The sequence below is a fragment of the Hibiscus syriacus genome, unplaced genomic scaffold, assembly GCF_006381635.1.
Source record: "Hibiscus syriacus cultivar Baekdansim isolate YM2019G1 unplaced genomic scaffold, ASM638163v2 tig00110483_pilon, whole genome shotgun sequence".
NCBI lineage: Eukaryota > Viridiplantae > Streptophyta > Magnoliopsida > Malvales > Malvaceae > Hibiscus > Hibiscus syriacus.
Window position 1 is genome coordinate 2,813,047 of NW_024062759.1, and position 13,595 is coordinate 2,826,641.

The 13,595-nt window shown below is 32.2% G+C and overlaps 2 protein-coding genes and 1 pseudogene across 2 annotated transcripts; 1 reads left to right on the plus strand and 2 right to left on the minus strand.

The window, feature by feature from the left end:
- Positions 1-945: 945 nt before the first annotated feature.
- LOC120129260 (protein TIC 20-IV, chloroplastic-like) lies at positions 946-6,824 on the minus strand. The gene is made up of 5 exons (XM_039146809.1): positions 6,780-6,824; positions 6,415-6,668; positions 6,061-6,172; positions 1,759-1,921; positions 946-1,661 (listed from the first exon to the last, which is right to left on the minus strand). The coding sequence occupies exons 1-5, from the start codon at positions 6,822-6,824 to the stop codon at positions 961-963; spliced, it is 1,275 nt and encodes a 424-aa protein (XP_039002740.1). The 3' UTR covers positions 946-960.
- LOC120129195 lies at positions 6,330-8,362 on the minus strand (annotated as a pseudogene).
- A 1,583-nt stretch (positions 8,363-9,945) lies between these two features.
- On the plus strand, positions 9,946-10,563 carry LOC120129196 (putative germin-like protein 9-2). The gene has a single exon (XM_039146769.1). The coding sequence runs from the start codon at positions 9,946-9,948 to the stop codon at positions 10,561-10,563; it is 618 nt and encodes a 205-aa protein (XP_039002700.1).
- The last annotated feature ends 3,032 nt before the right edge of the window (positions 10,564-13,595 follow it).

Below are 13,595 nucleotides of genomic sequence, written 5' to 3' on the forward strand. Positions count from 1 at the left end.
TTTCTTAATTAAAGTAGAATAAATAGTGGATGAAGAAAAACTTCAGATTATTTGGTATTTTTGGATAGACATAGACTTGAAAAAAAAATATGATGTCTTCCTGTGTTATATGTAATTGGAATGTTAAGTCTAACATAATAATAATAATATGGTAAAAGGATTACTGTTGTTAAAAATTGGCAAATTGTAAACTTATCCCTAAACTGCTTTAGATTTACAAAAAGTCAATAATTAAATTTTATCTAAAATTCAAAGATTAAAACAAAAATTAAACCATTTTATTAACATATCACTCATCAAATTGTTAAACCTTTAATAATCGTTTAGAGGAAGTGACAACAAACCTTTAACGGCCTATTAAGGTAAATGACCACAAATTGTCAAACCTTTAATGGTCGTTTAGAGTAAGTGGCCACACACCTTTAACGACTGATTAGGGTAAATGATCACATCTTAATTAAAATGAAACGAAATTGATCACATTTTAATTAAAACTAAACAAAAGTGACTACAAATTAAATTTTTTTAATCGAGTAACCATACATTTATAAAATTAAAACAAAAATGACCAAATCTGTAGTTTAACCTTGACTTTATACTATCCCATTTATCATGCGGAAACTGATTAAGACGAGAGTTTTCACAAACATTAACATATCAATAATACAAATTAGTGTAAATTACACATTTAATATCTCAACTATTATTTTTATTTCGTTCTGGTCACCTAATTATTTTTTCAATAAAAATAGTACATAATATATTATTTTGATTTCGATTGGTCACCATTAAAAACTTAATAATGGGGAAAGATAATCATAGAGTTAAAAGAGAAGATGTTCATCAAAACATCAACTAATATAAATCACTATGCTTTAATCCTCTAAGAAACTTAGGTCTACTCCAACAAGCCTAAGCAATTATTTCTTACTTTTAAACCCATACACCCATGAAAGATTTCTAAAATGGCCTCTGAATTCTTCCTATATTAAACAGAGTATGTATATATGCAGCATCACTCACAAAAGGGATGTGAGCATATTTACCACCAAGAGCACTCCTAACACATTCCAGCAAAGCGAAGATGAAGCCGAATCCGATGCCGGCCCAAAAGTACATCCCGAACGTGCCGTTATAGTGTATGAATGGGAAGAAGTTGCCTGTATACCACAGTAACTGCAGACCAGTTTCTAATAACATGCCCATCATCAGGTGGAATCTAATGAAATGAGGACAGTCTTTGTTCTTCACGATCCCAATGTATCCGAAATAGCAATATATCATTGTGAACCATGGAGGAAATCTCTTTATGACTCCCGGGATGAAATAAATCAAATTTCCAAGCATCTCATGATGTTCTAGGAAAGGTTGAAGAAAATATCCGGTATCGGAAATCTGCAAAGCTATTAAATAGGGAACACAGGCCAAAGTCCTCCACCACCACTTGGGCTTTTCGGTTATCACGGGGTAACGGAATTCGAATATATCATCCTTATATGCTCTTGTTGTTAGGAGAGACCCCTGCCGTCTAGGTAAGACATTGACATTATGCCACAAGTCACCTTCATTTTCATCCAGAAACTGCATTGATGAGGCAGAAATGTCTGCAACTTCACCTAAAAGCTGCAATGACGAGGCTGAAAGGCGTTTATACCGTGAGCCTGCCAATGCATTACGAATTCATTACAACATATTTTTTCACCAAAAACTATGAAGATGAAAGGCAAAGAAAGACATCGTTTATGCAAACTAGCATACCTATAGAAAGCGAGAAATCCCATGCATCAATGCCGTTTGAAAACATCTGAATACGAGTGGCCTGCGAACTCGAGTTGAATGCCGCAACCGAGGGCTTATAGACAAGGCGGACAGTGCTGCGTTGGTTTAAAATCAAGTCCTTTGACCTGGTCGAGTACAAATGCTGTCAAGCAGGGCATATGAAAAGAAGCAAACACGAAACAAGAACGTTTCAATGACATGACCAATTAAATAATCCAAGCCTTCCAACAATTCTAGCAGTAAGTTCCTATAATAACAACAACCGATGGATTATAACAGCGAAAAGCATGCCCAACGTTTCACAATTAACTGTGAAAAGTTCATTCGAAATTTCAAATACATAAATTTTAGCATTCAATACATAAGAATGAGTGCACCAATTCAAAAATCGCTAGAGAAACCCAAAAACATAGAAAGTAAACAAAGATATCCGAAATGATGAACAAATTGCAGAACATAGAAGCAACAAATATATATGCCAGAAGGGATTTAAATAGCGCCATTATGGAGCGGTATCAGTGTCATCCGAAACCGTTATTATATGCACAATAATTCATTGCGTCTGCAATCACGATAAATGTAAGGAAAATGATCACAAATAATCCATTAAGTCTGCAACCACAATAAATGCAAGGCAAATGAAAACACGCAATTTAAATCCATGTAAGCTAGCTATAAAGACACAAAAACAAAGAGATAAAAAAAAAAAGCATAATCGAAGATGCACGGAAACCCTAGAAAGGATAAACACGAGTCGAACATATACATCATCTTCAACGGATGAAAATCAAAGAAGTTAAAAGATTTTCTAATCGACTGCAAATGTCACCATTGATGAAATGAGAATCCTAATAAATAAATTTGAATAAAAATGAAAAACAGCGTACCGGAGGCCGGCGACGGCTAGTTTGGGGAAGGGTGGGGAAGAGAGAGTAGGTGTGGGAGGAGCCATTGTTTGGGGGCGAGTCTCTCGGCGGAGCGACTCGAGGACAGAAGAACGGAATGTTACTTTGCATGCAAGAAAGAAAACATATGGTATTTATATTATAGGGCCTGGGTTGTTCTGGAACCTGCCGCGAAAACCTGTATACTTTAGTCAATGACGGGCTTTTGAAATTTCTGTCGGACCAAACCTTAAAATGTTCTATGGACTCTTCTTTCTGGACCTAAACACCAATACACTTACAAAATTTCAATCTATATATATACAACACAAGTATTATCAAAATTATATTTTAAAAAAAGTTTATCTTTTTAAATATATTTTTCATGTACCAACGGGATTGATTCAAGTGATTAGTAGCTTGATATCGTTTAAGTAGGTTTCGAGTTTGAGTCTTTGTGTATGCATAAAATTTTCACTGAAAGACTTATCCACCAAACCAGATGTACGACCCGAATCAATTCGAATTAATCAAAACGAAGTCTTGAGAATCGAGAAGACAACAACAAAAAAATGTGGAAATAATGTGAGGTCGATGAAAATAAGATGAGCAAAAGGTCATGATACCTATATCTGTCCCACTATTTACGACATGTCTAACTTTATTTTCATTCTCGTCTCTCCACTAGCAAAACTTATCTTTGTTTAATTAAACGTGAAATAAGATGAATCTATATTATCTACTAAACTCATCCCATTAGTATTCTTAGCAATATCTCTTCTCGATACATCACTAATTTAGGATAAACTATACCATTGACTGCTTAATTATTTAGTCATTTTACTTTTACCACTGATCTTTCAATTTTGTCAATCAAAACCACTTAACCATTTAATTGTATTCAATCAAGCCACTTGTCGTTAATATCTAACCGAAACGCTGATGTGACAGTTAATAAAATCGGTATAATTATGCATTTAGTCTTAATACTTATACATTTTATCAATTCGATCCTAAAATAAATTTAATTCAATAAATTCAATACTTGTACATGTGACCATCTGGTTAAAGAAAAATCAAATGAAAAATAAAGATAAAAAAACAGAATATATATAAATCTTGAATTATAAATGTGAAAAAATATTAAATTTATTTTAAGAATATATAAATATTGAATTTAATTTTTTTAATATTATATAAACTAATTTATAATATATATATATATATATAGGTTTTTTTTATTAAATATATAATCTAGGTTCAATTCTCACCATGAGCATATTTTTTTTTCTTTTTCTACATTAACTAAAATATATATGATATTGTGTAAATGATAACATAAACTTGGCACTTGACTTAGTGGTTAGGCGTGCAAGCTTTTCCTAAGGTTCTATGTTTGATTCCTTATAGTTTTTTAGTTTTACTGCATTTATTTCCTTTTTGATTTTTCTTTAACTTTATGATAATCTAGTTTGAAGATAAATATATAAATTAAATAAATTTAAATTATAAAAAAATATTTAATCTAATAGTGACATGTCACCATATAATTGATGGATTAAATTTATTGAATTAAATTTATTTTAAGACCAAATTGATAGATGTATAAGTATTGATGACTAAATGTGTAATTATATTAATTTTATTAACTATCACGGTCATTATTTCTGTAGATATTAACGACAAGTGGCTTAATTGAACATAATTAAATAATTAAGTGGTCTGAAAAGTAAAAAGGCTAGATAGTTGAGTGATCAATAGTATATTTTATCCTATAATAGGTTGATGAAAATGCTTAATGACAGTTAAAAATTAACATACTTATGCATTTAGTCCTTAATCTTCATATATTATATCAATTTGATCTGAATTTAAATTTAATTTAATAAATTAATCATTCAATCAATAACTGACTTGTGTCGACACATGATCATGACACGTGTCACCACATGATTTGAATATTTTATTTATTTATTTTAATTTATTAAAATTAAATAAATTGTCTATCCAACCAAACAGTGACATATATCACCAAGAAAACTAAAATACAAAAGGAAGTAAATGAAAGGGCTAGGAGAATTGAACTTGAGCACCAGATGGAATGAGCACGCTCACATCACAAGTTATCTTCACCATTTGTGTTAGAGAATACACAATAACACAAATATATTGATACTATAATTGATGCCACCACAAAATGTAAATTTAAAATATGTATATTTTTTAAATTAAATATTTAAATATATGAATAAAAACACATTTAAATGTATTTAAATACAAACATATATTTATATAAATATATTTTTATTCATATATTTAAGTATTTTTGTTAAAATATTAATATATTTTAAATATTAATTTATACAAAAAAATATAAATGATTTGTACATTTAAATATAAATTGAATCATTTATATTTTTTATACATTTTATATTTAATAAACAATAAAATTATTAATTAAATTAAAAATACTCAATTCACTAGCACAATATATATGTTATTGTGTATTTTTTTTAACACAAATGATAAAAATAGCCTAATGGTATTGCCGTGCTTACTCCATCCTTGGTTCCTAGGTTTGATTTGCTCAACCCCCTTCCCATTTACTTTCATTTGAAATTTAGTTTTCTTCCAACCGGATGGTGACACATGTCACTATTTGGTTGGATATAAAATTTATTTAATTAAGTGAATTAAAATAAAAAAACCTTCAAATCAGGTCGTGACATATGTCACTAATGACACATGTCAGTTATTGATTGAATGATTAATATATTAAATTCATATCGAATTAATAGAATATATAAACATTAATGATTAAATGTATAATTAATGCAATCTTTTAACTGCCACATCAACATTTTCATTTCTGTCGACTGTTAACAGCTAGTGGTTTAAATGAACACGATAAATAGTTAAGTGATATGATTGACAAAATTAAAAAATAGGTTGTAAAAGTAGAAGAACTAGATAATTGAATGGTCAATGCTATAGTTCCTATAGTATATAAATGCATGTTCTATTTAAGGAAAAAAAAAATATCCATTACATATAATTTATTAAATCATGTTTAACATGTAAAGTTAGATAATAATTAAATATATAAATTAATACATAAGGAGTTTGAATATTTGAATTTGAAATCAAAAGCAATTAAACTTTGGATATCAAATAGATGTCCAAATCGGTTGAAAAGGCTACATCTAACACTTGAATCCTATAAAAATATTTTTTTTAACATACTACTCAAATAAATTAACATAGATACGCTAATTTGAATCTTCGTTGAATGAAAAAGTGTGGTGGTTCAAGGATACATTTCAGCTTAGGATGTCCAAGATTTTTCAGCTCTAATTATTCGAGTTCTCCCCGTTATTGCCTCGTGTCACCTGCGCACCGTTGAAGCACGGAGCATGGTAGAGCCTGTCCTAAACATGACAAGGTAGATGAAAGAAACTGGAGCAGCACAAAAACCACCCGCAACCGCAAGGATCAATGTGAGGATAATCCTGAAGGAACACCCCCCCCCCCGGGGCCGGTTCAGAGGGTCCGATCATCATCAGTTTGGTCCATTTCAGTATGTGTTCTTCGTTTTGCATCCATCAATTCTAATGGATCTTGTAATAATAAACTAGAAAACTTTATTTGTATTGATTTGTCAGATCGAACCCAAAGTTGGGATCTGGTACCATCTCGTTTCATATGTGATTTATTGTCCAAAATACAACCGCAAGTCGCAAAGCTCGCTTACCCAGCATCGTCATCAGTTGAAGCAACTTGACCATTGGCAAAATGACAATTCGTTTCCATTACAAAGAAGATGAATTTCAGGCTTGAATGCACATTCATTTTGGGCAATTTGAACCATATATTGTCCATGGTTGAGCTTTGCCTTTGGCTCTGCTTCCCTATATTTCTCATGTCAAGAATACCTGAAGGAAAGCAACAAACATCAGCTATGTCATCGATAATGAAAACGATAATCTGGCATGACACAAATCCATGCTATCAATCATTTCAACATGAATCACAGGTTACATTATAAATCTACAAGGCCAACATAAATCACCAACTCAAAATGTACGGGAAAAACAGTAGACTGCAGAATGCACTTACCAACATCAGTACTATTGCATTAAGGAGCGTCTGTAACACATCCATATTCTACTTTAAGCCAAACTGAAGTACTCAAGATGACAGAAAAAAATATTCTTCGGAAGTTCAATTCCTGAATCAATTACATAACTACCATTTTCGTTTAACATCCTTCGAACCAGATGAGTCTGAAAAGGATAAATTCAACTCCTCTAAAAACGACATTGCCAAATCCATCTTCCCTGCCTTCTTCAAAATGTCAATTAGGGATCGATAAATGTATATTGATGGACGGATCTTTCTCTGCTTCATTTCACTGAAGAGGCTTAATGCTACTTCAGTGTTCCCCGATCGGCCAAATGCCTCGATCATTTCTCTATAAGTAATCAAATCTGGTTCAATTCCACTATAACCCATTTCTCTAAAAAACAATAAGCACATATCCAATCTCCCAATCTTCCTCAAGTTGTTCAATAACGTATTATAGTAATCAATCTGGAACAAAGCCAGCTTCCTTCATAGTGGTAAACTCATGGACCATTTCATCCACCCGACCCACACGACCTAAGATATCCAAAATATTATACGATATCCATCAGGCGTACATCCAAAACCCTTCATCTGATTAAATATCAAAAGAGCCTTCTCTATCTGCCTACATTCACCAAAGGCAAAGATGATCCGATTCATAACAATCGTGTTATCCGGGAAAGCTAATTCTGATACTCGCTTCACATATCTAATCAATGCTGTACAGTCATTAGTATTAGCACATGACCTTGCAAGGTTAAGATAACAAGCTGAGTTCAATTGTCTATGAAACACCAATAAATCTTCGAATATCTGAAATGAAAGATCAATCTGATTTCTTTCAGCAGCAGCAGCCAAAAGTGTATTATACGCAATGGGGATGAATATATTTTTATCACGCAAAGAACGCAGTAATCTAATAGCCATAGAAAGATTCCCTGCTTTGCAGAGATTATGAATGTAAGCATTACACCTTTCCCGGCTCGAATTCGGCGTGTGTCGATATGTATCGAGGATTTGATTCAAGAATTCATCTGTCGTTCTCTCATCATCCGGAGCAGCCTGAGTTGTGAGCGAGTTATAATTTCCGAAGATTTTACTTACAATGGGGCAAAACAGGCGGATACAAGGGAATTCATCTGAAAAATAATTCTGGGATAAAAGCATGGGCATCGATTATAAGCTAAAAATATAAGAAATTAATCAATCGAATGGAGAAAAAGGGAAAAATGGAGCTTTTTTTAACTCACATGGGTACCCAGACCACGAACCAAACTGGAACTGAAATTGAAAGTGCCTTTGTATCGAAGGAGAATCTTGAAGCACCTTGAAGCAGCAACCATTGAAGATTTGAAATTTAGGAGAGAACCCATAAATAATTTTTATTCAGTTTTGCTCCCCAATTGGAGAAAATGGAGTTGAAGAGGGTATTGAGGCGATAATGAGGAATAAAGGTAGGGTTTTTAGGGTGGGTGGAAGAGTGCAGATCGCAAGGTTTAGTGATACAGCTACGTAATAGTACCGAGGAAATCCAGGTTTTAGGAATTGTTAATTTTCTCTGTTGTATATTTTTATTTTGAGGGAAAAAAAGTATTTGAGGTATTTGTACTTTTAGAAAGAAATTGATGTAATCCTCCAATTATTTTTATATATGTAACTTTTTAATTTAAAAATAATTTTAATATAATCTTTTGATCAATATTTTTATCGTTGATTGTTACGATATTAATGTGTAGATACACGATATTAACGTGATAATTTATAATAAATGATGACGTGACATATAATATGATATATGAATTAAATTAATTTGTTTGATCGTGTTTGAGTGTCAAATTAATTTTTTAAAATTCTAAAATTTATATAATTTTTAAAAGATATATTACATATAAAATATAAAATATTTAAATATTCAAAAAAATAAAGAATTAAATATTAAAAATAAAAATTAAATTACTCAAAATATTAAATATAAATCATAACTTTAAAATGATAAATGATAAATTTTTAAAAAGTTAAAATTATTTTGAAATACATATAATATATAAGCATATCATCAATACTTATACAAAAGTAATTTTATTAAATTGGTTGAGATTTTTAAATTTTATATCTAAATATAATTAGGAAACGTCGTAAGTTATATGCATCAATATACAAAATTAATCATATTTAAGATAATTTTTAAGTTTCACTTTATATACTAACTTATTATACATTGTGTAAGGGTTTACAAACAGTCCTTAGAATTATTCGAAGTATGATTAGATCATTAGATGTATGTATTAATACAAAAAGAATTATTGTCTTTCTTAACTATATTTTGATACAAAATTTGTAACTCTCCACTAATCAAATATTCTGTATAAATATTATGATATAAGTATATGTTGTATTACTATCTATAATATATATTTTAAGAATATTTTTAATTTTTGCTAATATATATTAATTTTAGTTTTTAATATATATTTAGATTTTAAAATTTTAATCATATTACTATTTTTTTAATATACATAAAATTAATTATTTAATTATTATTTTAATATTTCTATATTTAGTTTTTTAAAAACTTATATTTTAAATTAAAATATTTAAAAAATAAATAAGTATTGAACTTTCAAGAAAAACAATAATTTGACACCTGAACATGATCGTAAAATTTAATTTAACTCATTTGTCATTGTGGTCTGCCATGCTAGTATTGTGAATCTTCACCCACTGTAAACAATTATTTATTTTTCTCGTCAATTTCCTCGTCAACACTGTAACAATCAATGACAGAAACGTTGATTAAGAATTATGTTGGACTTACTCCTCTGTCTAATCTCATATTATGGTAAAAGACTTCATTCTACGACTCTGTCTAGCTTGATCAATGAAAACAAGCAAAATGCGACAATAAAATGTTGGAAATGTCGCCAATAAATCATTTTTTACCTTCGACTGTATGGATATATTAACCCCATAAATTCCAACCCACAATCAAGCACAAGGTACTTGGTAATCTTCACCTACTGCAAACAAAGCAAAAACCTTTGTTAACCCTATAAATTCGGCAAAGCAAAAACCTTTGTTAAACCCTATAAATTCAGCACCGTCCTTCAAACTCGAATCATCCATTCACCGCATCAAACAATTCCCCAGGTTTTCTAACATGGCTTTGAAAGTTTTCATTTCCCTTCTGTTATCTTCATTTCCCATACTCCAAATCGCCCTAGCCGGTGATCCTGATATTCTCACTGATTTTATAGTACCTGAAAACCAGAACACAATTGATGGAAACTTCTTCACCTACACAGGGATGCGAGTCATCATAAACGAAACCAGCTTCCCTGCGAATTTCACAGTGCTAAAAACTACCATGGTGGAATTCCCTGCTCTAAATGGCCAAAGTGTCTCCTATGCTCTTCTTCAGTTCCCTGCAAGCTCTGTTAATCCGCCCCACACTCATCCCCGTTCCGCCGAGCTGCTTTTCCTATTCGACGGGAGCCTTGAAGTCGGTTTTGTCGACACGACGAACAAGCTTTTCACTCAGAGTTTACAACCGGGCGACATGTTTATCTTCCCGAAAGGATTGGTGCACTATCAGTACAATGCCGATACTAACCATCCGGCTATTGCGATTTCTGCGTTCGGAAGTGCAAATGCAGGAACTGTGTCGATTCCGAAAACGCTTTTCGCCACCGACATCGATGATGACATATTGGCTAAATCATTCAAGACCGATGTTTCTACCATTCATGCTCTCAAAGCTGGTCTTGCATCCAGGTAGAGGTTATTTATAAGGAGAAAGCGATGATTTTTCTTTCTTTGGCTTGTTTGTTGTGATTTACATGAAGCAGTTCAGTATCTCCTTATGTATTTTGCAGTAACATAATCTGCCACAAATAATCGAAGCTGCAAATACTTCATTCTTATTACACATTTTGATTAAGAGAAACCTATCATATAATTATACGATAGAAAACAAATGTAAATCAATGAAAGATTTTACGTTAATTAGGAAAATAATTTTTTAAATGTTAAGGGATAAATATATAAAATTGTATGGACGAAAGAGATAAAAATAATATTTAAATTATATGTAAATTTAAGATTAAAAAACGATTATCCTATCAGTCCATCTCTAATAATGATATGATATAAAAAATTAACTCAGAATCTGTTTAGGTTAATCTTTAAGAAAAAAATACCATAGGCGAGAAGTATTTATTCAATATATTCTATTAAATAGATATTCAATATTGTCGGAACCGTCTTTCGGTTGGGCCCCGGAATCGGGCTTCGACTTAGGAAAATAGATTTGGAGTCGCCACCGATCATTGATTTTAAAATAAATGGGTTGATCGGATACCCTAGGTCTTACCTGATCTGCATCTTATCAGTGATATGTCGGGTTCGGGAGTCGGTTACGGTCAAGGAAGGATTAGCACCCTTGAACCGCCCTTTCGGTACTACATAATTTCCAGTTGTCTTAGATTAAGAAAATAGAAAGTTTAAATTAAAAAGGTAATATATGATCCAAATTTTACCTCTGATTGATTGAAAATGTGCCCTTAAAAAAGTCAAAAAGTCAGGTTAAATAAAATGGTAAAAAATAAATAAATTAAATTAAAATACAGAAAGATAAATTTAATAAAAATAAAAAAAATAAAAATAGTAAGTAAGAAATAAAAATAAGAAATAAAGAAAAGGAGAAATATAAATAAAACAAATGATAATTAACAGTACGAATAATACATATATAGAATAAAAGGTAAATATATATTCATAAATTAATAAAACAAATGATGAAAAGGACATATATACGCATATGCAATCTATCGAAATAAATATATTAAGAATAAATAGTGCGCAAAATATGTAAAAAATATTAAACGAAAAAAACAATTAAATGAATGAATAATAAAGAGATGTGCGTATAAACAAAGCTAAACAAATAAACAATAATAATTAATGCACCAATGTGAGGGACCAAATTATAAGGAAAAACCAATTGGTAGGCCAATTTCGAAGCGAAAACATTGATTTAAGGAGGAGAATTGAACACATTAAACACAGAAGGGGCCAAATGGAGATTTTACCCTTTAAATTTTAAACATGCGTGGGTCAGACATGGGTGTGGGTTGGGCCATGGTGATTCAATGGATATTATAAAAGCTAAAATTATTAAAATCAACCCCATTTTTCATTTTAAACCGTGAGCCCCCTCCCTCCTTTTTATATTCTCTCTGCCTTGTTCTTCAGAAATGAAGAACATATGCCACTGTTTAAAAAAAAAAAATCGGCCTCGGGATTGCTAGATCTACAAAGATAGATCTCGGAAACTTTTCCCGTTCATCGGCCAAAAATTGTTTTATTTGGTGTTTTCGAGCTAAATCGCAAGGAGGAATCAACATGCAAGAGCGAAAAAAATGAACAAGGTAAAAACGATACCTTCTCTTATTTATTTCCGAGGAATCTTACAAAAAAATGCTTGCTTTTGCCTTTCGTATCTCTGCTAATGTTCTTGGGTAATTTCCGTGTAATCTTTGTGTAAAATCGTATGAAAAAATCCCCCCTGTACTGTGTTTTACATCCACTATTTATAATGAAAAACAAAGCACTATTTTTAGTCTCAAGTGTAGAGTCCTAATCGTGTTGAAATTTGTTGCTTGCACGTTTGTTGGTGAGTTGGACTGCTCCGAGGAAACCGGCATGGATGCGGGTCGTTGGGGCGAGACGTGCGGCCATACGAATTGGAACGACAGAACTAAGGTTCTGGAAACCCTTTGTTGCTGGGTCACGTGCTTGGTCTGTTGGGCCTCACATGTTTCTGCTGGGGTCTTGGGCCTGTGAAATAAGATGTAAATATGTGTATGTATATATATATATATATATGTAAATATAATATTATATAAACAACGGTGGACGAAATTAAATGTCTTCAACTGCCCCTCTTTGCTCATTATCGTGTAACGAAAATAGAGCAAAGATTAAAAGACACAAATTTCGTCCATATCGAATATCCTCTGACACAAATTTCATCCATATCGAATATCCTCTGTCATAGAGATCTGACGTTGAAACTGGTTTGTCAATCACGAAATGACATCCTCGTCGTGAGGTTGAGTCAAAACTGGAATACTTTGAGCACGAATTCCCTCGTCGTGAGGTTGAAAACGAGCTCAAAGCTTTTGGCAAGTGGTCTCTGAATCCTCTTCTGGCTCAAGGTACTTCGTCGTGAAGGTGAAACTTGACCTGAAGACTTTGGTGTTGTGGTGTTACAGATGACTCTCTCGTCGTGAAGTTGAGTCAATCTGTTTGTGAAGTTGGAATTGTATATGGCTCCTACGTCGTGAATTTGAGCCTGAGAATTGGACTTCATTCGTCGTGAAGTTGAAATCCAATGCAAGATGCGTTGTTTCGAGGCCAATATCCTTCGATGTGAAGTTGAAATTGGCTCTAAAACTGGGAAATTACTTGTTGACAACCAGCGGTCCCTTCGTTGTGAAGTTGAACTTGTGTTGTCTAGAGCCCAATCTCCTTCGTTATGAAGTTGAAATTGGCTCTGAAATCGGGAAGTTGTTTATTGACAACCAGCGGTCCCTTCATCGTGAAGTTGAACTTGCGTTGTCTGGAGTCCAATATCATTCGTTGTGAAGTTGAAATTGGCTCTGAAATTGTTTATTGACAACCAGCGGTCCCTTCGTCGTGAAGTTGAACTTGCGTTGTCTGGAGTCCAATATCCTTCGTTGTGAAGTTGAAATTGGCCCTAAAATTATTTATTGACAACCAGCGGTCCCTTCGTCGTGAAGTTGAACT